The 25,527-nt window shown below is 36.6% G+C and overlaps 1 protein-coding gene across 11 annotated transcripts in view; it reads right to left on the bottom strand.

The window, feature by feature from the left end:
* Nucleotides 1-25,527, bottom strand: part of TANC2 (tetratricopeptide repeat, ankyrin repeat and coiled-coil containing 2) — a 360,787-nt gene that overhangs the window by 245,579 nt on the left and 89,681 nt on the right. For all 11 annotated transcript variants that reach the window (XM_082706545.1, XM_082706546.1, XM_082706542.1 and 8 more), the window contains one exon: nucleotides 14,980-15,051. In XM_082706545.1, the coding sequence (XP_082562671.1) occupies nucleotides 14,980-15,051 (72 nt within the window). The remainder of the gene's footprint in view (nucleotides 1-14,979; nucleotides 15,052-25,527) is intronic.

Here is a 25,527-nt window from a genome sequence, read left to right as displayed (position 1 = left end):
CTGGGATCTAGTCCTGATTCGGGCTCCTTGCTTAGCAGGGAGCCTGCTTCTCTCGGCCTCTGCCTTCCACTCTGACTGCTTGTGGGCCTGCCCTTCTGCCTGCTTGTGTGGGTTCTCTCTCTCTCTCTCTCTCTCTCTCTCTGATAAATAAATAAATAAATAAATAAATAAATAAATAAATAAAATCTTAAAAAAAAAAAAAAGAAAGAAAGAAAAGAAAAGAAAATGGAGAGCCCATAAATAGACCCTCAAAACTACGTCAACTGCTCTTTGACAAAGGAGCAAAGGCCATACACTGGAGAAAAGACAGTCTTTTCAACAAAGGGTGCTGAGAAAACTAGACCTCTACATTAAAAAAAAATGAATCTAGACACAGAAGTTACACCCTTCACAAAAAATTAGATTATACACCTAAACGTAGCATGTAAAACTATAAAACTCCTAGAAGGTAACACAGGAGAAAAACTAGATGACCTTGGGTATGGCAGTGCCTTTTTTTCTTAAGATTTTATTTATTTATTTGACAGAGAAAGATCACAAGTAGGCAGAGGCAGGCAGAGAGAAAGGGGGAAGCAGGCTCTCTGCTTAGCAGGGAGCTCAATGCAGGGCTTGATCCCAGGGCCCTGAGATCACGACCTGAGCTAAAGGCAGAGGCTTAACCCAGGTGCCCCTACAGTGACTTTTTCACATACAACCTCAAAAGCATAATCCATGAAAGAAAGACATAATAAGTTAGACTTCATTAATTTAAATTTTCAACATTTAAAACTTCAGCTCTGCAAAAGACATATAATAAAAGGCCATTATCCAAAATATACAAACTCAATAAGACGAAAAGCACAGGTAAAAAAGGATAAAAGAGCTGAACAGATACCTCACTAAATAAGACATTTAGATGGCAAATAAGCACATGAAAACATTATATGTTACCAGAGAATTACAAATTAAAACAACAATAAGATAACCACTACATACTTACTAAAACAGTCAAAATCCCAAACACTGACAACACCAAATGCTGACATGGATACAGAGCAATAGGAACTCTCATTCATTGCTGGTGGGAATGCAAAATGGTATAGCCACTTTGGAAGACAGTGTGGCAGTTTCTTACAAAACTAAACATGATCTTACAATTCAGCAATTGTGCTCCTTGGTATATACCCAAATGAGTTGAAAATATATTCACACTAAAACCTGCACATGCATGTTTATTGCAGCTTTATTTATAATTGTCAAAACTTGGAAACAACCAAGATGTCCTTCAGGAGATGAATGGTAAATAAACTATGGCAGATCCAGGAAACAGAGTATTATTCAGCAGTTAAAAAAAAAAAAAAAAGAGCTATCAAGCCATGAGATTGCAGAACCTAACATGCACAACACTAAGTGAAAGCAGCTAACTGGGAAAGGGGACATACTACATGATTCCAATAGAATGACATTCTGGAAAAAGCAAAACTATGGAAACAGTAAAAAGATTAGTGGTTCCCAGGGATTGGGGGAGGGAGGGATGAATTGCCAGAGCATAGAAGATTTTTAGGGCAGTGAAACTATGATATTATAATGGTAGACACATGTCAGTATACATTTGTCAAAACCCATAAAAAGTTCAACAAGAGTGAACTCTACTGTAAACTATGGACTTTGGGTGATAATGATATGTTCAGGTAGGGTCATCTATTATAAACAATGTAACAGTTTGGTGAGGGATACAGATAATGGGGGAGGCTCTACACATGTGCGTCCAAGAGCCATCGGGGAACTCTTTGTACCTTCCACTCAGTTTTGCTATAAACCTAAAACTACTCTAAAATATACAATTTATTTTTAGAAATTTTAAATGTACAAACAAAACAAAACAAAAGAATGCACAGAGTAGCTATCTGAGGACTGAAAAAGAAAATAGCAGTGGTAGGACTGGGAAAGGAGCACAGAGTATGCAGTTCCACTGAAGTGGTGATGAATTTACCATGTTTCTTCCTCAGGTACTACCTGACCAGGACACTTAAAACTCAGAACTGTATACCAGGTAAGAAAGAGCTCCAATAAAATTTCTCCCTAGTGGGCCCAAACTGGTCTGAGAGACTAGGGAAAGCCTTCTTTTCCTCCTTATCTTCTATATCAATGTCCAGACAAATCTTTGTCAGCAGCTACACAGAGATGCTACAGGTGACTGAGCAGGCACCTAACACTGCGAAAAGAAACCCTTTTCTCTAACTCCAAGAATTGTGAGCCCACTAGTTTGTGGTAAATCCTCACTGCTTTCTTCCCTCTCTATGTCCTTTTATCTCAATCTAGATACAAACCATTACAGTCATTGAACACCAGAATGGGAAAACCAGAGTCTGTTTTTTTAGCAAGAGTGCTGGGAAATGAGGGAGCTGGAAATTGTTCATAAGACTGGTGTAAGAAGGGATATCAAGAAAACAATCCCATAAAGCTGTATATGAACTTCTGGGTTTATCTAAGAGCTCTCTCTGTGTGCATGGATCTGACCCTAAACAGCACACACAGGCTTTGAGAACAGAACAACAAGATGTACCACTACTCTGATCCAAGAATGGACACTGGTCACACACATGGGACCCATCTCAGTAGTACTCCAAATGCTTAGAAAACAGAACTGACACTGGAAACACAGCCCCCACAGGAACTGTGTCCTGAACAAATTCTGCTTGACTGGCCACTAACCACACAAAAAACAACATTCTCCATAGGATTTAAATAAAAACCACAGTCTCATAGATAATATTTAAAATGTTCAGAACATAATCCAAAATTATGACATATGAAGGAATAAGAAAATCTCAACATAAGGGGAAAAAAATCCATAAACAGCATTCCTGAGATTACAAAGATGTTAGAATTAAAATCAAAGACCTTAAAGCAACTATAAAAAAAAAATGCTTCAGTAAGTAAAGGCAAATATTCTTGAAATATTTGAAACAGAAAAATAGGAAGTCTCAAATCCAGTGTGTATTTTACATATACAACACATCTTGCTTCAGACCAGCCACATTTCAAGTGTTTAACAGCCACATGTGGCCAATGACTACTGTACTGCCCAGTGAAGTTCAAAACCTACATCCAGAACTAAGTTCAATTAGTCTCTAAGATATAAGGTAAAAGTGGATCCAATCACTAAACGCTGGAAAGATCCTAGGGTGATGACTCTTATCACATTGCCATTCAACTCATCTATTTGCCCAGTGCAGAGGATAGACAAATCTTTTTTTTTTTTTTTAAGATTTTATTTATTTATTTGACAGAGAGAAATCACAAGTAGATGGAGAGGCAGGCAGAGAGAGAGAGAGGGAAGCAGGCTCCCTGCTGAGCAGAGAGCCGGATGCGGGCCTCGATCCCAGGATCCTGAGATCATGACCTGAGCCGAAGGCAGCGGCTTAACCCACTGAGCCACCCAGGCGCCCGAGGATAGACAAATCTTGAAGACAGTGTATTTCTGTAACTTATTCAGGTTGTGACTCCCACTGCTGCTACTATTTTAGATATGGGTTCTTGCTAAAACAAATCAGCATATCCCTAACACCTGGTTTGCAGTTATTGACCTGAGAATGAGATAATCAGATGCAGTATGCATTCAGGGTCAGCTATATATTTTCACTGTCCTACCTTCCATTAATTCTCCTGCTCTAGGTAATAATCTTAACTGTCCCTCAATTTCATAGGATACTATTGCTGTACTACTATACTGATAATTTCATGATGATTAAACTTGGGGAATAAGAAGCAGCAACTACTAGATACTGTGGTAAAACATGCTTGCCAGAGAGTGGGAAATAAATCTTACCAAAAGTCAAGAGATCTTCCACACTGTGAAATTTCTGTGAGCCCTATGGTCTTAAGCAATTCAAAACACCCCTTCCAAGGTGAAGAAGTTGCTGCATCTACTCCCCCTTACTACTGAGAAAGAAGTACAATGCCTAGTAGACCACCTTGATTTTTTTTAAGCACCCTGTACCTCACTGGGTTATGCAACTGCGAACCATTAACCAACACTGCTGGATGTGAGAGAGGACCAGAACAATAGAAGGCTTTGCAATAAATATGGGCTACTTTGTCCCTCGGGTTGTATAACCTACCAGTTCTGATGTTTGAAGTTTCTGTGGTAGACAGAGCTCTTGCACTGTTATTGCAGAACTTTAGGTCAACCTCAGGGAAGACCTCCAGTACTTTGTAAAAGAAAAGGAAAAAAAAAAACCCTATGCCATCCTATCTGTGTAAACAACGACTATCCTTTCTTGAAAATTAGCTTCTGCCTTACCATAGGACCTCAGAATGAATGCATGTGACCTCGGCAGTCCATCATGAACTAAGTATTGTTGAAACAAGAAATCAATATGCTTGGGTGTATACTACAGCACTTCACCAGCAAAAGGAAGAAGTATACATGAGATTAGGCTTGAGCGGTCCTGAAGGCACAAATAATTTGCATAAGCAAGTGGCCCAGATGCCCAAGGTTCCTACTCTTGCTATAGCTTCTTTTCACTTAATCTGGTAAATTCTCTATAACCATCTCACTGAAGAAAAAAAAAAAAAATCAGGCCTGTTAACTGATAGTTCTGCAAGATAATAGCACACCAGAGATGACAACACTACAACCCCACTTTGTGGTAGTCTTAAAGGACATTAGTGAAGGGAAACCCTTCCAGGGGCAGAAATTGGAACATGGTACCTAGTTGTTTACTTTGCCTTGGAGAAGAGATGACAGAGGAACTGACTCATGGAGAGTGTTTAATGGATATTCAGAGATTTGAAAGGAATAACTGGAAAACTAGTGACAAGGAAATCTGGAGATGAGGTATATGAATAGACCCTTTGAAAGAGCACAGAATATGGACTAATTTATGTCCCATGTGAATGCTTACCAAAAAGCAAACAGCAGAGAAGGTGCTTAACACAGCAGATTAGATGACCTATTTGGGGGAGACAGTCAGTCTTCCTACTCAGTCACACTAACCTTGCACAAAGGGCCCATTAACAAAGTGGCCATGCTAGCAGGGATGGAATTTATACATGGGCTCAGCAATATGGACTTCCACTCGCCCAGGCTAACCTGACCATAGCCACAGCTGAGTATCCAACATGCCAACAGTCCATGCTTACACTGGGGATGAGGTAGGTGTATGCCCCCAATATATGGTACCATTCACGGGATGATCAGCCAGTTATCTTCCTACTCATTTCTAGCTCCAGGTAATTTCCTCTTTCATAACAAATCAACTATGAATTTAAAATAAATATTCTTTAATAGAATGAAGGTTTTCAGGTATTCTTAGTCTGCCCCCTTGTGGGAACCAGCTCTTTAAACTCTCACTAGGAATAAGACTTACTAATAAATCCAAACTGCATCTCAAATAAAACAAAACAAAGAATACATTTGCTCAATAATAACTTTATCCCAGGCTTTACTAACAGGTCTCTTGTTCACCTTTTGTTATTCGACTTTGTATGGCCCTTAATTAAAGATTATGAAGTTTTCCAAAGAGGTTTTATGATTTTTATTTCTTGCCAAAAAAGATGTTTGGAAAGATACCTTTTCCAACTTTTTTAGTTGTCATGCTTTTATTCCTTTTCTTTCATGAACATGGATAAGCAAGGAGAGGCTTCTACAATGTTTCTAGTGTTAACTAGGCCAATTATCATAATGTAAGTAGGATACTTAGTATGTTCTGACACAAAATGTGCTTGGGGTTGCAAATTCCAAGAGTTTAAGGTGTTATTAGACAAATGATTATGAATCACTCTGAAAGTCTGAACACTCATATATGAGGAAATGGTGAAATAAATTATGGGTTGCTTATGCTGTGAACCATTATACCGATTTTTTACAATTAGAACTTAAGTATGCTCCTGAGCGATGGTCATGCTAACTGGGGGATAATGAACTAAAATTGCATTTTATTTTTAAAAATCTTCAAACTAATACACACACCCATCCATACAGACACACCTCTACATTTGCCAATAAGAACTCAGGGAAAAAACATGAAAGGATACAGACTGAATGTAGTTAATATTAGTTACTTTAGGGTAGTAGAAGGAAAAGAAGCCTTAACATGTTCTTTTTAAATATCTAAATTGTTGGTAAAAAGTAATCTTTTAATTAGTAAAATTATTATAACTCATATTAAAAAAAGCATGACTAATATATGTAAATACATTCTGACACATCCCTAGAGGCCCAAGATAATAAGAAATTGTTTGCTAAAAGGCCAATTTCAAGTTTAAGTCTATGAAAAATGAATGTTATACAAAGAATAATCAACATGAAGTTAAATTTCAGAATTGCAGGACTAGCAATAAAGGCACTTTAGAGGGATTTATCATTTAAGGTCAGATCTTTCATTCTAGGTCTTATCCAACCACCAACAAATTTAATTTTAAATATCAGAACAGAAGGGTTCTAAGTACATGCTACCAACAAAGCTGATTTGAAACTTCTGGTGTAGATTAGTATAAAGCTTGAAATATTTTCCTACTGAAAATAATACCTACTTCACAGCATTATTCTGAGAATTAAATGAGGATTAAGTAAAAGCACCTTGCCCAGAGCCTGGCACATATGTATAATTAATTTACAACCTATGTAGAAAACTAAGTGATTTTTTTATCACAATGATAAACCACTAAAACAATAAAAAATTTTGTTCATTAGTGATCCACTATAGTGACACTTACAATGATACAAAAATGACACATTAAGTGCTGAAATAATTTTCCTTATCAATTTATGTAATTAAACAGTTGGTTTAATAAAGAAATCTTTAACTTACCAGCTTGAAAAATAATCTGTGTATGTTTTAAGAGCATGAACATCTCATTTCTTCTATATATTTTACACATTAGCAAGGAAAGAAAAATAATCAGAACACATCAGATTTGACCATTTACTGTATTATTACTATAAATGCATCAGCATGTACTAATCAAATAAAACTGATAATGAGATAATGAGAATCATGCAAAGTTAAGCCCTGTACAGTTTCCCAGTCTTCCAGCATGAGCTGGTCATGAGCGTTACTACATCAATACACATTTTGTGTATTAGAGCCTAATATCAGCTTAATGCTATTCTTGTAAAAGTAAATAAAAATTGGGTTTCACTCACATCACATTGGTTCGTTCATGCATTAATTTAATGTCCAGAACGAAGTAAGTTCTGTTTATATATGACCTCTTATGAAAAACTCATCTGCTGCAGAAAATGGAGCTAGTACACCAAAACCAATACTGATAAGTAACACATGAAATACAGAACTAGAATTCCTAGAACTGATGGTCAAATTGATGACCTAACTGCAAGACAGTAGCACTGTGTTAGATGCAAAGATCCTACTAGATAATGAACTCCTAAATTACATGGAAAAAAAAGAGATTCAACAGATAAGACTAAATAATATATATATTATATACATATTATATATATAAATAATAAATAATATAAATAAATAATAATTAATAATTAAATAATAAATAATTAATATATCCCAATTACATATAATATGTTATACTGGAAAGCAGAAAATATCCACCCAACCTCAGAAGTTTAACAGGCACAATCATACTCCAAGAGCCTTATTTCACAAATTAATGTTAGCTGATAGTCTGATAAACCTCTTACACTCAACAACAACAATAATTTTTTAAGATTTATTAATGTATTTATTGATTTGAGAGAGAGTGAGCAAGAGAGCACAGGAGCAGTGGCAGAGGGAAAAGCAGACTCCCCTGCTGAGCAGGGAGTCCAGCTCCGGGCTCAATCCCAGGACTGACCTGAGCCAAAGGCAGGCAATTTACTGAATGAGCCATCCAGTGTCCCTCAACACAATTTCTTCACTACTTTACTTGTTTAGTTATGTTAAGTAATAGAAGTGAATACTGGATACATTATGTAGCCTGGGAACATCCATATATCTTACCAAGCACCCTAAGTGCTACTTCTTCAATCTTTCATTCAACAAATACTGACAAATTCATATATGCAAGTGTTCTAGGGCAAGTGTAGTGAAGAAGATGAAGTATGCTCAAATGAAACTTACTTTCTAGTAATTGAGACAACAACAAAACAAGTAAATGAATAAATAATTATTTTCAGGTAGTGATAAACACTATGAAGGTTAGGGTCTAGGGTATTTGGTATGATGGTCACAGAAGGCCTCTTTGACTTAAGCAGAAATCTACAGCCCTTTATTCAAGAAAGAACAAGTATAAAGGCCTTAAAAAGAAAACACTCTTAACATGTTTAAACAAAAAGTCCAGCAGAAAGGAAACAAAGTAGAAAACGGAGGGAGTGGGAGGGCACAGATTTAGAGTACTAGGAAAAGGGCAATTGGGATAGGATTCCACAGGGAGTGATAAAGGCTGGAGTTTATTCTGAACGTGATAGAAGGCTACTGAGGAGTTTTACTTCAAGTCTGGGGAAATATATGATTTGATCTGTATTAAGAAGAACACGCTAGCTATCACAAAGACAACAAACTACTACAGACTATTAGGAAAGAAATGAGGGTAGCTGAGACTAAAATGGCAACAGAGGTAGGGTGGAATGACAAAAGAGTATTTTAAAAAAAAAATTCTTAAAGCATAATAAAATAAAACAAAAAGCCAATAATAGAAGATAAATGTTAAGAAATCCATGGAAGACAGAAACTAGATGCATTTGGAGTGAGGAAATTATAGCCCAGAGCATATGTAGGAGGGTAACTGTGAAAGATGAGTGTTTCCAGGTCTGTTTTAAGCACAGAAGCAGTAGATTCAAGGAGCAGAAGTGCCCACGGGCAGCAGTCTGAATGAGAGGAGCAGGACTGGACTCACTGCAAGGAGTCAGGCATCTCCCATCTCCTACATTTTATAAGCAGAAGACATCACAGGTCTCTGCCCCAAGCTAGAGCAGGGAGTGTGGTCATGTCTGAGTCAGAATCCACTATACCTGAGAAACAGATCAGAGGCCAAGCTAGTCAGTCAGCACATGGGAAAGAGCTATCACGCCCCTAGATAAGACATCTCACCAGACCCTTTACCTTACCGTCTGCTGTTATCATGGGAGAAGAGACACTAAATGGAAACTGAATTCACGATCAGGCAAGGCAGGTCACCAAGCATTATGCAACTACAGATGCCTATCAGCTGTTTAAAACTAGTATTTGTGGGACGCCTGGGTGGCTCAGTTGGTTAAGCGGCTGCCTTCGGCTCAGGTCATGATCCCAGCGTCCTGGGATCGAGTCCTACATCGGGCTCCCTGCTCCGCAGGGAGCCTGCTTCTCCCTCTGACTCTTCCTTCCACTCTGTCTGCCTGTGCTTGCTCTCATTCACTCTCTCTCTGACAAATAAATAAATAAAATCTTAAAAAAAAAAAAAACTAGTATTTGTTCCCAAAAGACTTCCATCTGTTTTGGTAAGTTGATATTTATGGCATATTAACTTGTAAGTAATTTGAACATCACCCCTTCAGAGAGGCAAACACAAAATAAAATAAAACTGAAGAGCTCTAGTCCTGGGTTAAGATGGAATAAGCACACTCCACCTTAACTGAATGTAACTAAAACTGGTGAATGTAAATGAAAACCCTGGAAAGTAAACAGCAATCTGAAGACTCTGAAAAATAAACAGTAGCAGGCACACTGTGGAAGGAAAGGAGAAATTGAAGGACAACCAATTTAGTTGCACATTTTCTACTGTTTTTAATGCCCCCAAACTCTGAACTCAAAGGAAATCCAAATCCTGGAATAGCAGAGCATGGATGAAAAGAAAGATGCAAGAACAAGTCTTCTCTACCTGATTAGGCAGTATCAATGAGGGGGTGAGGGCAGCAACTCAGGGAACTAAGGGAAAATCCCCCGGCTTTTTTTTTTTTCTTTTTACCTTTTTCTTCCAGCTCCACCCCCCAGACAAACTTATTTCACTATTGGCAGCTTTCACTGAGGAGAGACTTAAGTTTCTGAGGGAGCGGAATCCTTTTGACCCGAAGAACACAAGCCTAAGGAGTATGATATAACTGAAAGGAGAAATAAATCAATCCATACTTAAAAACTGAGATTTCAATATTCCTCTCCTACTACCTGAAAGGATGAGCAGACAGAAAATCATCAAAGGTAGAGAAGACATGAACAACACTATCAATCAACTTGACCAGATTGATATTTATGGGACCTTCCATCGCAGAAGAGTAAAATACGCATTCTTTTTAAGTACATACTGAACATAAGATCATTTCCTGGAGCTTAAAACAAGTTTCAGTGAAAAGTGATTCAGCTCAAAGAAAGGGTTCTTTGATGATAATGAAATTAAATTGGAAACCAATATAAGAAAGATATGGAAAAATCCACAAATATTTGGAAACTACATCAACACACTTCTAAATAACACAAGTTAAAGAAGAAATCACAAGGGAAATCAGACAGTATTTCCAACTAAATGAAATCATACTCATCAAATTCTGTGAAATGCAGCAAAGGTAGAACATAAAGCAGTATTTTAAAGATTTTATTTATTTGTCAAAGAGAGAGGGAGAGAGAGTACAAGCAGGCAGAATGGCAGGCAGAGGCAGAGAGAGAAGCAGGCTCCCAGTTGAGCAAGGAGGCTGATGCGGGACTCGATCCCAGATCAGGACCTGAGCCGAAGGCAGCAGCTTTACTGACTTGAGCCACCCAGACATCCCCATTGTGGGAAATTTTATAGCACTAAAATTCCTATACTAAAGAGAAAGTTCCAAACAATCACCTTAGCTTCCACTCTAAAAAACTAGAGAAGGAAAAAAAAATTAAACCCAAAGCAGCAAGAAAAAAGGAATACAGAGTAAAGCAGAAATCAATGAAATACAGAAGAGGAAAGCAGCAGAGAAAATAAATGAAAACTGAAACTGATTCTCTGAGGTCAATAAAACTGATAAATCTCTTCCCAGAATGATCAGTTCAAAGAGATAGAATACCCAAATTACCAATATCAGGAATGAAAGAGGTGACATCACTGAAGATCCACAGATTTTAAAAGGTTACTCAAGAAAAGATAATTCAAATAGTCATACTTTATTCAAGAAATTTAATTTGTATCTTAAAACTTTCCATAAAGAAAATTCCAGGCCCAGATGGTTTCTCTGAAAAAGTCTGTCAAACATTTAAGGATGAAATAACACTAGTTCTATACAAAATATTCTAGGAAAATTGAAGTGGAGGAAATACTTCTCAACTTTCTACTTATTCTAGGAGGCCAGCATTACTCGGTTACCAAAATCAGATAAAGGCATCATAAGGAAAGAAAACTAAAGGTCAATATCCCACTTGAACATAGAGGCAAAAATAATAAAAATTGTTTTAGCAAATCAAATCAACTATACAAATAAAAGCCACATACACCAGATTTGCTCACTGGTCCAAATCAAATAATGGAAATATTTGTACCACACTGGAGTAAAGTGATTAGACGGGCATAGACATCAGCTACCCCAGACCTTGCCCCAAGGACAAAGGACTTACTCTGAAGAATATCTTCTTTCCCACACATTATTTGTTTTCCCTTCAATTTAGGACTTCTTTTTTTAACTTACTATTTTATGTATTTATCACCAATCAACCCTAAACCTTTTGCTAATTATTTAAAAATTTTCTGAAGATAATTAATGCAGCAGGTTTCTACCAATCTCATTTTCGTGAGATAACTCTTCTGGAGACTTCTAACATACTCCAATTTGGTTTGGTTGTCCTCTCTCCCTGTTCTCTCACTGTCATTCTAAAGACTTCTCTACCTTTTTCCTTTGTTGAATTTCCTATTTCCTATAATCCATCTCTTTCGTTTATTTGTCCGACTTTCTCATTTTGATGGATCATATCCTAAAGAGTCCTAAGAAAGGGTATAAGGCAGGTAAAACAACAACAAACCAAAAAACCTACATGTCTTAAAAGACTATTAGTTTATTTCTGTAAGAATATTAATAATGGTTCTATTACTTCTCTCTGCAAAATTTCTCTAAGTTGCTTTATTCTATTTATTTTAATCTCTATCTTTCATACATTAGAAGGTTTCCTCAAATATCTAAAGTAACCCTTGGCTAGTTGCTAATATTTAAGATAACGGGACTAAAAGGCTAACTGAGAGCTTTGATACATAGAGTGAACTGGCTGGGCTGTTTTTTTGTTTGTTTGTTTTGTTTTGTTTTTTAAGTAATCTCTGATGGCTACATTTTATGGCTTTCTCTTTAGTCAGAGTCTTCAGAAAAGACTATGCCAACCTCCTGCCTGAAATATGAAAGCCCAACTGCCAGTATCCTAGTGCCAGTAGAATAAAGACAGCTGGAAAGCAATTGTCCTATTTTCAGTAGAGAACTGTCCTCAACTGTGCCTGGTAGATGTCTCCCAGAGAATCTCTATTTTGTTCCAAAGAATACATTTCTGAGCTTTGCCAAGGTTAAGAGTAGGGACTTGGGCACCTGCCCAGCTAACTGGTTAGCTAATTTTGAGGAAGAGGTCTCAGGAATCAAATGCTTCTTCAACTGACTTTCAGCTAATCTTCCTTTCACCTCCATCTCGACATGCTACCATTCTCGAGTGTTTTGAGGCTTCTGGAGGTTGTTTTCCTGATTTTCTCTGCTATTGAGCTTAGGGTTCAGTTTTTAATTATTCATATACTCTCCAGTTTCTAAAATTGTGTTGATGTTGGCTTTTCTCCAGTCCCCCTTTACTGATCGTTTAGCAGGTTTCTGCAAGGAGCAAATGTAGAAATGTGTGTTTATTCCATCTCTTTACTGCTGAAATACATTCGGCTCGTTATACATGTATTTTTATGTCTGCTGTCTAAATAAAGAGATACTACAAACAAAATTTCCAAGAAGGTAAGAAACATTTAACTATTTAACATTTAACTATTAGTTAACTCTGATGATGTAACTCTGTAACTCTAAAACAGTAACTCTGAAACATTTAACTATTAGTTAACTCTGATGATGACACAATTCCTGGTAATTTCTGATTGAGATCAGGTAGTGTGCTCAAGGTCACAGAGATCACGGATTTTGCTGTTATTAGGTTCAGCTTTTGTTTCTGCTGTTTTCTTAGAGATTTTATTTGAGAGAGAGAGAGAGAGAGAGGGAGGGAGGGAGAGGGAACAAATGGGGGGAGGGCAGCGAGAGGGGGAGACTCCCCCCCTCCCCCAACGCTGAGCAGGAAGCAGGATGCAGGGCTCAATCCCAAGACCTCAGGTTTATGACCTGAGCCAAAGGCAGGCACTTAACTGACTGAGTCACCCAGGTGCCCCTCTGCTTTTGTTATTAAAACTCAACTACACTCATTGATTTGAAAAATATTTTAACTGACACAGCCTAAGGGTCTAAGATAAATGAATAATTCCCGTATCTGCATCTGTGACATTTAATACAAATTATGGTATTTAATAAAATTAGTATAATTTTTTTCTATTAATTTCTACTAATTTTATTTTTAGGGTCTTTCATACATGTACTCATCTTCTTTCTTTCCCCCCAACCCAGGTTTATTGAGATATCACTGACATATATAATATTATGAAAATTTAAGGTGTACAATGTGTTGATTTGATATGCTTATATACTATAATTCATTTTAACTTCTTCTTTCATATAAAAATATGTTTAAGGGGAAAAAGGGAGACAAATTCCTGATAAAATACCACGCATATTATTTAAAAATGAGTAAGTACTAGTACAAGTTAAAATTTCCAAATCAACCTGCGTATATTATTCCTCTTTTTATTCTGCAACAAAGAATTTTTTAAAAACAGCACAACTCGGGGAACCTGGGTGGCTCAGTTAGTTAAGTGCCTGCCTTTGTTTGGCTCAGGTGGTGATTTCAGTGTCCTGGGATAGAGCCCCATGTTGGGCCCCTTGCTCAGCAGGGAGCCTGCTTCTCCCTCTCCCTCTAACCCTTCCCCCACCGCTTGTGCTTTCTTTCTCTCTCTCATATAAATAAATAAAATCTTTAAAAAATAAAAATAAAGTAAATAAAAACACAACTTTAAAACTTGGGTAGAGCAAACTTGGAGAAAAAAGGTAAGAAAATTATGGAACAAAAGAACCAGGAACTTTTACAGGATAAAAACACCATACATTTGTAAATCAAAGCTTTATTTTCTTTGTAAGTAAAGATTCTCTAAGAATCATACATGACTGCCTTAAGTTTTATAATATATTCATCAATTTGGGTTCTCAACTCCATTCTCTTAGTGGTCATTTCATTCATTCAGCAACATTTATTTAGTAACTACTACATGCCTGGTACTTATTCCTGGTACTGGAAATACAATAATGAATAAAAAGACAAAAATCTCTACAATCATGAAACATTCATTCTAGTTTTGGACAGAGAAAATAAAATAAATACAGAGGTGATAAGTACTATGAAGAAAAAGAATGTGGGGGCACTAGTCATACAATTTTAAACAAGTTAATTAGGAAAGGCCTATATGAAGATTTCACTGATACAGGATGTTTTTACCTAGTTTGGAAGTTGTCACTTCAAAAAACCAGTCTACGGCATATAATAAATTTTTAAACAGAAAAGGAAAATAATTAGTAAGGTCCTAATTTAAAATAGCAATTATAAACAACAACCATTTCTTCTGAGAGAGCTAAAACAACAAATATTGTGCTGACGAAACCTTAAAAAGCCAGCGTGCTGATACAAATGCTACTGTTAAAATTTACTTTTGGTTATATTCCAAAAGTGATATCCAGAGATATATCACAATGTTCCTAAACTACTTAAAATCTTATTATGGTTTTACCATTTTAAAAATTATATGAGAACATGTTTCATTTTACCTTGAATAAATGATATCACAGAACTTTTAGACTGCAACATTTAAAGCCCTAAAGGAGAAACCAGAATACCTAAACTAGACCCAGGGAAAACCCCAAACTTCAGATAAAGTACTAAAAAGGAACTGACATCTTTTCTTTTTAATTTAATAATAAATTTAATGAACGCTTACCTTGGCCAGAGCGGCTTTGCCGAGAGTCTACACTTGACTGTCTTCGATCCGGTGGTTCTTCGCTCCCTCCATCTATATACAAGTAGAAAGGGCATAAGCAAATAGATAATGGAAATGATGTAGTATCTTCTACGGTACCATTTGTATCTTAAAACTACAACATCTGGGGGCACTTGGGTGGCTCAGTTGGTTTTGTGTCCAACTCCTGATTTCAGGTCAGGTCATGATCTCAGGGTTGCAGAGTTGTGAGATCAAATTCAGCACTGGGTTCTGCACTCAGCAGGGAGTCTGCCTAGATCCTCTCTCTCCCTCTCCCTCCAACCCTCCAACCCCACACATGTTCTCTCTCTCTCACTCTCTCTCTTTGTCAAATAAATAAATAAATCTTTTAAAAAAAAACCTATAATATCTAGCATTTGTTCTCATTTCTTACAATCTCAATCATTAAAATATTTGAGAAGACTTTTTCCTATATAAACCAAATGTTCTTACCCATATTTTTGTGAAGACAGTTTACACTCCCCTCTGGAAATGTAAAGAAAGTCAAGGTGTTCTTTCCCTATTCCCATACACATACACTCTACTTTGCATGAAATGAATAATGTTATCAAGCCCGAAATTCACTCACAGATTCCAGTATTGAAAGCTTGGTTTAAAGATTTAAAGCAACGTCTAAATTAATCACAGCTGCCTGTTTGAAGTATGTCAAACAATTCCTTGGGCTCTATGTTTTACTAATAAAAATTACATTTATATGTCTCATAAGTTATAATAAGAAAATTATATAATACATGAAAGAACAATGTAAATCAGTAACAGAAAAACTCAGAAATGAAGAAACAGAAACCAAAAAAGAACTAGAAATAAAACAAAAATCTTTCCAGTACTAAAGACTGAACTATAAGAAAATAAACAAATAAACATAACAAAAGAACTTAAAAGAAAAAGAAAGTTGGGGTCCCTGGGTGGCTCAGTTGGCTGAACCCATCCAATGACTCTTGATTTCAGCTCAGGTCATGATCTCAGGGTCCTGGGATCAAGCTCAGTGGGGAATCTGCTCTCTCTGGTCTTGAGATCACAATGATGTTTTAAAAGCAACACTAAACTAACTGGTCACCTTCTGAGGAAGACAGGAATCCAGTTCATTATCTTGAAATCTGGGAAAAAGGAAAGAACCAAGCAATTTATCCTGTATTTCCTATATAAATTGTACTGGTACCCAAAGAGTACATAAGTGAGATCTTCTATAAAATCATTCCAGATAATAAATGGGAACCAAAAGAAAAAATCATAATATCACCATTTCATAATGAACTAATAGCTCCAGAGGCACTGAGCATCAGTGATTAATAACATTAAAGAGGAGTAAAAACCAGATATTATATGCCCCTTGATGATAGGAGCACAACAGCTACAGTTTTCGGTCAAACCCCTGAATCTATCAGTTTTCAGGAAAAGCAAAAGACAGAAGAAAATGTTGAATTGTTCCTGAGCACACAACAAAATTCAGATTGTGGGAAATTTTACAGGACAAATAATTAAACAAAAGAAAAAGATGAAGTACTATGCAGTCCTAAATTATTGTGGAATAAACATTCTTTTTTTTTTTTCCTTTAAATATTTTATTTATTTATTTATTTTATTATTGGCAGGGAGAGAAAGCACAAGCAGGGGGAGTGGGAGGCAGAGGGAGAGGGAGAAGCAGGCTTCCCCTGGGATCATGACCCGAGCTTAAGGCAGATGCTTAACTGACTGAACCACACAGAAGACCCAACATTCATTTTATCAAAATACAAAACTATATCAGGAATCTATGGCACCTTAAATCAGGATGTGTAAATATAGTATTAGTCAATTTTTCTTCCTAGTAATTAATTTTGTATGCAAGTATCTTCCTTGGAAATCAATTACAATGAGCAACATTAATATCCAGGCAGGTCTTAAATTTTCATTTTTCTAATTTTTTTATGAAGATAAAATTACATATATAATCTGTTTTAACATCAAAACATGCTCTTAAAGTATGTGAGAAGTAATATGAATAAAACATTGATATGTCCCCTTATCAGGACTGTCTTCCTAAACAGTAAGAGGCAAAACAAAATGAAACAAACAAAACAAAACCTAGGCTTCAAACAGTATTTTTGCATGATTTGTGGAATGTCAGGGTATCAATAAAACAATCCAGGAAATGGCTTAAGACAGTTTTGAGTTAGCCAGGCAGTGAATTCCAAGACAAAAAACAAATCACAATTTTGATACCATCATAATCTAAAATATTTTAACTGCCTAAATTTTCAAAATTAAATCAGAAATACATTGCAGTCAATTTGAGCAATTCACTCCTTTAAGACTGAAACTCTATAACTATCCATGTCTTACTCCAGTGAAGACTGAGCCTAAGAGTTGAGATTAACTCTCAGGTAAAAGTAAACAGTTAAAGATTTTTTAAGAAGAATAAACTCACCACTTTCCCAAGATGATGTAGGAAAAAAATTTCAACCTCTTTAAAAGTGTTTGTGGTATGCTTACGGAACCAATGAATCCATTATCCAAAATAGCAAGACTACAATGACATACAGTACTTCAAATGTTTTTGCTTTGCTTAACACACAATTCCTTCAGTACAGATAAGACCTCCCATGCAGGACACTTACATCTACATTTATGGACAAAACAGAAGACCTTCAGTCATCCAGCAAGTCAAGTTATTTGCATAAGACTGATTACCTCACCCCAGGGTGTAGAAGGTAGGACTGGGCTGCGTCTATGAAGTAAGAATTTACTCATCAAACTTGAGTTAAAGACTTACTTCAGATATGCTGTGAACTTCCCAGAGGAAAACCCTCTGTTGTAACAGATACAGATAAAAAAAGAAAAGACCTGACTGTCCAACTAAAGTGCTAGCTTTCAAAACCAGACCTTAAATTACCAGGATTTAAGATAATCAGCAGAGAACATTTATTTTTTTTTTAACTGAATACTGAGTTAAGTCCAGCAAGTAATATAAAACAATATACTTTTAATACTGAGAAACATTAATAGATTTCCTATTCCCCATTATTTCAAAGGGGAAAATGTCACTGGAGAATTTACCTCACAGGGTAGACAGCTTTCAACTGAAGTGTATTAAAGCACTGAAATACACCTGGTAAAAAAAATACCAACCATATCGGGATATTTAGTATGCACTGATCTCTATGAAGGTACTTAAGTTAGAGAAAGTCTAATAAGAAAGTGCCTGAACAATTCCAAGAAAAATATTTTCTTTCCTTTAAGAAGGGGATACTTTAAATGATTCTTCTTTTCAGCCCAGGATCAAAATATTAGAGTTGAAAAATTAGCAATTTAAGTAACCTTGAATTTGGTAAGCCAAGCTCATCGTTAGTGTTTTCAGCTAAATACTGTGCTAGAATAACAGATTTGTTTTATGAATAAAAATTTTGAGTTTGTTGCTTTCAACCTTTCTTTGGTAACTTAAATATACAACCCTAATAGAAGGCAAGGAAGGGGTATTAAAACTGAATAGAATACAATACAAAGAGATTAAAGTTTTACTATTCAAGTATAAAGTCTGGTGCTTTTTACTAATCAAGCATGAATTTGTAAGAACTACATACCCTTAAGGCCAACAAGGCAGACATGAATTGGAAGATACGAATGGAATTTTTTTAAAGTGCAAAAGAAAGGACTAGGAACATAAGCTAGACTTATTTATTAGCCAAAGGTCACTTATGAATGGGTACACAGATAAGATGCTCCCTGGCTACATAAGTAGGCACTTTAATAACCAAAAAAAAAAAAGGGGGGGGGGAAGAAAAGCAGTTCATTTGTTTGGGGTAGAAAAGAGAAAAGAAATTTATTTGTCCATTATCTATTCTCTACTGGGTATAATGCCAGAAAGATCTTTACAACATTATCTCATTCATTACTAATAACAATTCTATGAAACAAATATTATGCCCATTTAAAAGGTAAGACTGAGGGGCGCCTGGATGGCTCAGTGGGTTAAAGACTCTGCTTTCAGCTCAGGTCATGATCTCAGGATTGAGCCCCACATCGGGGTCTCTGCTCAGTGGTGAGCCTGCTTCCTCCTCTCTCCCTTTCTGCCTGCCTCTCTGCCTGCTTGTGATCTCTGTCTGTCAAGTAAATACATAAAATCTTAAATAAATTAAAAAAATTTTTTAAAATACAAATTTAAAAAATTTTTAAAAATAATAAAATATAAGACTGAGGTTCAGGGAAGTAAAATGACTTTCCCCAAATCACACTATAATCCTAAAATTCAAATTGTCTAGTTTCAAAACTCTCCGCTGCTCTCTTCTATAACAAAGAAGTCATATAACAAAGAAGTCACCCCAAAGAAGGGGGTGGTACAGGGTCAGGAAGGGGAAAGAGAGCAAAAGGGGACAGAAATCAAATCAGAGGCTACTGCAAAAATTCAGAAGAAAATAAACATTTGGACTAAGGGAGCAGTGGAGGTGGTGAGAAGAGGTCAGATTCTGGATATATTCTGTAGGTAGAGCAGAAAGAATCACCTGTCAGAAGAGAAAAACAAAGAAATAATCAAGGATAATACCAGTATTTGGGGCCCAAACAATGGATCTGCAATTTACTGAGACAGAAAAAACTGGTAAAGAATAGGCTGAGGATCAGGAGAGTATTTGGAGCTCAGTTCTGCACACACAAAACTTGAGGTACCCATTACACAAAGAAGCAGACATGAACATAAATATGCCATCAGTAGAGAAACGACTTTTTTTTTTTAAGATTTTATTTATTTATTTGACACAGAGAGAGATCACAAGTAGGCAGAGCAGCAGGCAGAGGGAGGGGAGGAAGCAGGCTCCCCAATGAGCAGAGAGCCCACGCGGGGCTCTATCCCAGGACCCTGGGATCATGACCTGAGCCAAAGGCAGGGGTTTTAAACCCATTGAGCCACCCAGGCGCCCCCAGAAACCACTTTTAATAAACTGTATGACATCCCCTTGGAAGGACTATAATTGAGGGGTTGTGGGGGAGACAGAAAGAGTGAAGTCAAAAGACTAAATCTTGGGGCTGAATTCATAATGCAGAAGCCAGTGATATGAGAAATAATGGCAAACAGTAAGAAGTAGCAACCAGAGAACAGGAACAAAACTAGAAGACTACAGAAGTCAAGTAAAGAAGTTGTTGCATGGGGGTACTTGGGTGGCTCAGTCAGTTAAGACTCTGGATAGCAGGTCATGAGTTCAAGCCCTGTTATTGGGCTCCAGGCTAGGCATGGAGTCTACTTTAAAAAAAGAAGAAGAAGGAGAGGGACAAAGAGGAGGAGAAGCAGAAGCAGCAGCAGCAGCAGCCTTTCATGAAAGGGAAAAGGTTAAATGTTGATAGGTCAAGTAACATGAAGACTGAGAACTGACCATTAAATTTAGTCGGATGTAGATAAACTTTAACTTGATTCCTGTGGAGTGGTATGGAAGAAACCTGATGGGATTAAGCTCAAGACTGATTAGAAAGAGTTTCTGGAAAAGGTCTTATCTCTCCCTAGACCTGTTAGACAACCCATGGAGACCTTGGATGCAAGACACCAAGATCCTTATTAACACTGATTACTGAAGAAAACTACCCCTATTTCTGGTCTACAGTTATATAAACCAACAAATCCCTCTCATCATATAAACCAGAGGTGAGTAAACGAGCCCATAAGCCAAATCTGGCCTGCCACCTATTTTTGGAAACCAGTGAGCTAAGTAAGAATAGTTTTTAAATTTTTAAACAATTGAAAATTAAAAGAGTAATATTTTATGGCATAAAAAGTATATAAAATTCAAACCTGAGTGTCCATAAAGTTTTATTAGCACACATGATCACTCATTTATTAACAGTGGATGGCTGCTTTTCCACTACAGTGACAGAGTTCAGTAGTTGCAAACTGTATGGCCTACAACACCTAACATATTTACTATGTAGCCCTTTACAGAAAAAGTTTGCTAAACCCTAGTATAAGCAATTCTGAGGCAAATATTCTATTCCCTGCAACCCCATTCTGCTAGACTCTGGCAGCACAAAACTACTTGATGATATTCAAAGAGGAAATGCATTATAAGGCTTCCCTCAACTTATTCACACTTTTTCCTCTACCTAAAATGCAGCTGCCTCTACTTAACAATGTAAGGAAATTGTATCTAACACATATTAACAGAGCTTAGTGTCTAGCACAACTAAGCTAGACTCATCTTTGAACTACTATTATTTACATGACCTTAGGAAATTTAATGAAATCCTCTGAACCTCAATTTATCTGTGAAGCTGATATTAGTAAGACCTGTGAAGTTGTGGTGAAAAACAAATGCAGTAATGTATATAAAACACAGCATGCCATCTGGCCCTAAGTAAACACTTCTTAAATAACTGGAATCTTAAGCGATCATCATTATGATCAATAACAATATCGTTTCACCAAAAGATGGTTTAAATATCATTTCTTATCTTCTCTGTAAGATTTTCGGGAGAGGGGCGCCTGGGTGGCTCAGTTGGTTGAGCAACTGCCTTCGGCTCAGGTCACAGTCCTAGAGTCCTGGGATCCAGTCCTGCATCGGGCTCCCAGCTCCATGGGGAGTCTGCTTCTCCCTCTGACCTTCTCGCCTCTCATGTTCTCTCTCACTGTCTCTCTCTCAAATAAATAAATAAAATCTTTAAAAAAAAAAAAAAAGATTTTCGGGAGAATCCCAGTAAGAATTGTTTTCTCTTCTGTTCTTCTCTAGCACACTATACACATCTATTTTATAGCACGGACACATTGCATGATTAATTATTTACATGACTATCTTTGGGCTAAAGTTCAAAGTGTGCCTTTGAAAGCTTTTTTCATCTTGATATTTTCAGTGTCAACTTAGAATCTGGTATGGCATGTGTATCCCCCCCCCCCCCAAAAAATTGTTGAATTAATTTTGTCCAGGGCCACCTCTAAAATTAGTGCATTCATAAAACCAAAACAAGCTCAAGGAAAAAACAAGTGGTACAGATGTGGTTTTGAGACACAGTTTAAGTAGTTCAATGTTGTCTTTTTCTTATCCAAACTATTACTGTGAAAAGAAGAGTGGCATTATTCTAAAGCACAAAGACCTTATCCTCCACATCATTCTCAAAGATCTTAATTATCAACAAGAATTTTCACAGGTAAGCCAGACCCCCTAAAAGTAATTTAGTTCTTAAGAAAACATCTGTACTAAAAGAAGCATTCTATTCCAAATAAAAAGTATTTCACATAATGCCATCAATACTATAGTTAATACTTCTCACAGATTTTCATAGATCTAGCTTCTATACTCCAAATCTCAATACGACAAATGACTTCCCTATGATGACTTATTAATTTACTTTTGCCCAAGGTATCCAAAATTGCCTAAGGTGTCCCTGAAAGTCTGATCTGTAGCTTAAGAGAAGAAGTTCCAAACACAGAATGGTTTGATTCTCATGATGGAGCTATGCATCAATGATGATGAGTAATAAAAAGAAAACAAAGTAGACTTGCTAAATGTAAATGGAGTAATCACCAGTAATAATGTCAGTATTTTAAAACTTGATGACTATGCTTTCAAGGTGCACAATGAATATATAAAATGTCAAGCCTAACACAGAATTAAATAGAACTGTAAAAAATAAAGGTTATCTGCAATTATATATTTTTCTTGTTTTTTATTAATAAAGTTTTTATTTTAGAATAGTTCCAGATTTACAGAAGAGTTGCTGAGATAGTACAGGGAGATCCCATAAACCCTACACCTGGTTTCCCACTTAGATTAATCATTTGCCAAAACTAATGAATCACTATTGATACAGTATTATTAACTAAAGTCTGCACTTGACTTAGATTTCCTTAGTTTTTATTTAATGTTTGTTTTCCATTCCATGATGCCATATTACATTTAGTCATCATCATCATCATCATCATGTATTCTTAGACTCCTTAGACTAGTTTCTCAGGAACTTTTGTTGTTTTTGGTGACTTTGACAGTTCTGAGGAGTACTAGTAAGGAATTCTATAGAACGACCTCCTTTGCGGTTTGTCTGATGTTTTTCTCCTGATTAGACTCGAGCTATAGGTGAGAGGAAGAAGACCATAGAAGCAAATTGCTCTCTCCATCATTTAATTTCAAGAATGCATTCTATCAATATACAGAAACTAAATAAATAGGTCTATGTGTTTTACATGCTCTATGTAACTAAAAAGAAAACTGAAGCTCTAGCTTCTTCAGCTGTGCTGTTAATGAAAACAGACATTACCTATTTGTTTCTTACTATGTGTAAGACACTATGTAAAATGTCATACAGATTTATGTCATTCAATCCTCAATAAAACCTTATGATATAAATACCATTTTTCTTTCTGCTAGATCAGGAGACAGGAATCGAAATTTCAGGCAAACATGGCCACAGCTGTAGTTTTTAAGTGCAGGATCCAGAATCTGAATCATTCTAAAGCCTGTTCTCTTCTCCACCATTCTCTGTCTATACACAAACACAGCACGACAGGTTAAGAGAGCTCAACAATACAGTTGATAGAAGACCAAAAAAAAGATGAAAAACTTCGAAGGTGAATGTGAAATAATCTCTGATTTCAAACTTCTTCCCCTCAAATTGGGTACTCAGTATGGCTCACCTGAATTCTTGAGTTTAACAGTTTGCTTGGAGTTGTTAAGAAGCATACATAGATTGCTCTACAGACAAACACTTCTTAAAGTCCCAGAAGGATAGTGCTAAGAAGGAATTTTAAGTTTATTTTTGTCAATTTATGCTTTTTAAACAATTCGTGAGGGTGAAGCTTAGCAAAAAGCAGTCCAGCAGAACAACTTAAAAACAGTTAAAAATATAACTGAACGTCAACAAGTAAGTGTATATACACATATACACATACTTTGTTTATTTTTGGTGTTTTTATCTGTTGAAACTGGATGCTGAGAAGGATACATGTGAGTCTCAATCTTGGCCACATACCAGATTGATCAAAAAATCCAGGAATTTATGGGGCGCCTGGGTGGCTCAGTGGGTTAAGCCGCTGCCTTCGGCTCAGGTCATGATCTCAGGATCCTGGGATCGAGTCCCGCATCGGGCTCTCTGCTCAGCAGGGAGCCTGCTTCCCTCTCTCTCTCTGCCTGCCTCTCCATCTACTTGTGATTTCTCTCTGTCAAATAAATAAATAAAATCTTTAAAAAAAAAAAAAAAAAAAAAAAAAAAAAAAAAAAATCCAGGAATTTAAAAAAATCCTCATGCTTAAGCTACCCCCCCCCCCGATCAATAAAATAAGAATTGGGAGGGAGACCCAAGCATGACTAGTTCTTTAAAACTCCCTGGATGATTCAGCATGCGGCCAAAGTTGAGAAATATTCACAGAGTTGAAGTGGTGCTTGGATACAGAAACGAACTGGATCCATCTGCAAGTTTCCAGGGCTAACAGATACTACAGGTAAGAAATACTAATTGTACTAAAGGGTCTGATCACTAAATTGAGGAAGGTTACACTCGTATGTTCACTCCCTGTTTATTACTGATTTTGGTAGGTTGGGGAGTTTATGGAGTAAACCAGGATAATGTTGCATAATTTGAGAAGGTTCTAACATACAGTTAACTAGACTAAATTTAATTTTTTGAGATGGGTTTGTGAAGTTATACTACCAAGATGATTTTGTCACCTAGATGTAAAGCTTCCTAAGATTCTGGAAACTAGAATAGCCTCTGCTTCTTCACATCAACCTGGTCTCAAGAAAAGTCCCAGCTCCTAAAGCATGAGAAGGGACGTTCAGGAACTGTATCAGATTTAATTTATAAAAACAGACAGGAATAAAAGAACGTGGTGCACTTAGGAAAATCCAAAGAGCCTGGTATACTAGAGCACAGAAAGTATGGGGAAAAGACAGGATATCAAAGTAGAAAAGTTGGCAAAAGCATCATCACAAAAGGCATAATCATTATTCATGATTAGACTTCATCCTCTAAGTGTGGGGAAGAAAATGAAGGACAGTGAGCAGGAGAGTAACATGATCTGAATGGTGTTTTTGAAAGATAAATTTGTTGAGCATTTATAGATGGCACTATTGGGTCAAAGAGGCAAAGAGATCACTGCAAATAAGCCCAGAGGAAAGGAAAGCCTGAAGAAATACATTAACACTGCGAATACAGAAGAAAGGGTAGGTTCGTGGCATATTTAGGATTAAGAACCCCAAAGATTTTGTATCCTTTTGAAAGAGGTGTTCTAATCATTGTCAATCAGTTTTCTTTCCCCTTTCTTCCTTGAATCTATTCTCATCAGGCTTTCGCCCATGCTGCTCCAGCAAATTCACACTTACCAAGATCTCCTATAAAGTCTACTGCTAATTCCAGTGCTCGGTTCTGTTTTCTTACTTTTTGCCTTATTATAACAACATTTGATGCAGTTCACCAGTCTCTTTTCCTTGAAGCTTTCTCTTCACTTAACTTCCAAGGCACTACCCTTTCCAATCTCTGTGGTTCCCTCTTAGTCTTCCTGGCTTGTTTTGTCTCTCCTCCCCAGTCCCTACATGGCCCAGT

The sequence above is a fragment of the Mustela nivalis genome (assembly GCF_964662115.1).
Source record: "Mustela nivalis genome assembly, chromosome: 17".
Taxonomy (NCBI): Eukaryota; Metazoa; Chordata; class Mammalia; order Carnivora; family Mustelidae; genus Mustela; species Mustela nivalis.
This window is presented reverse-complemented; position numbering and strand designations above follow the sequence as displayed.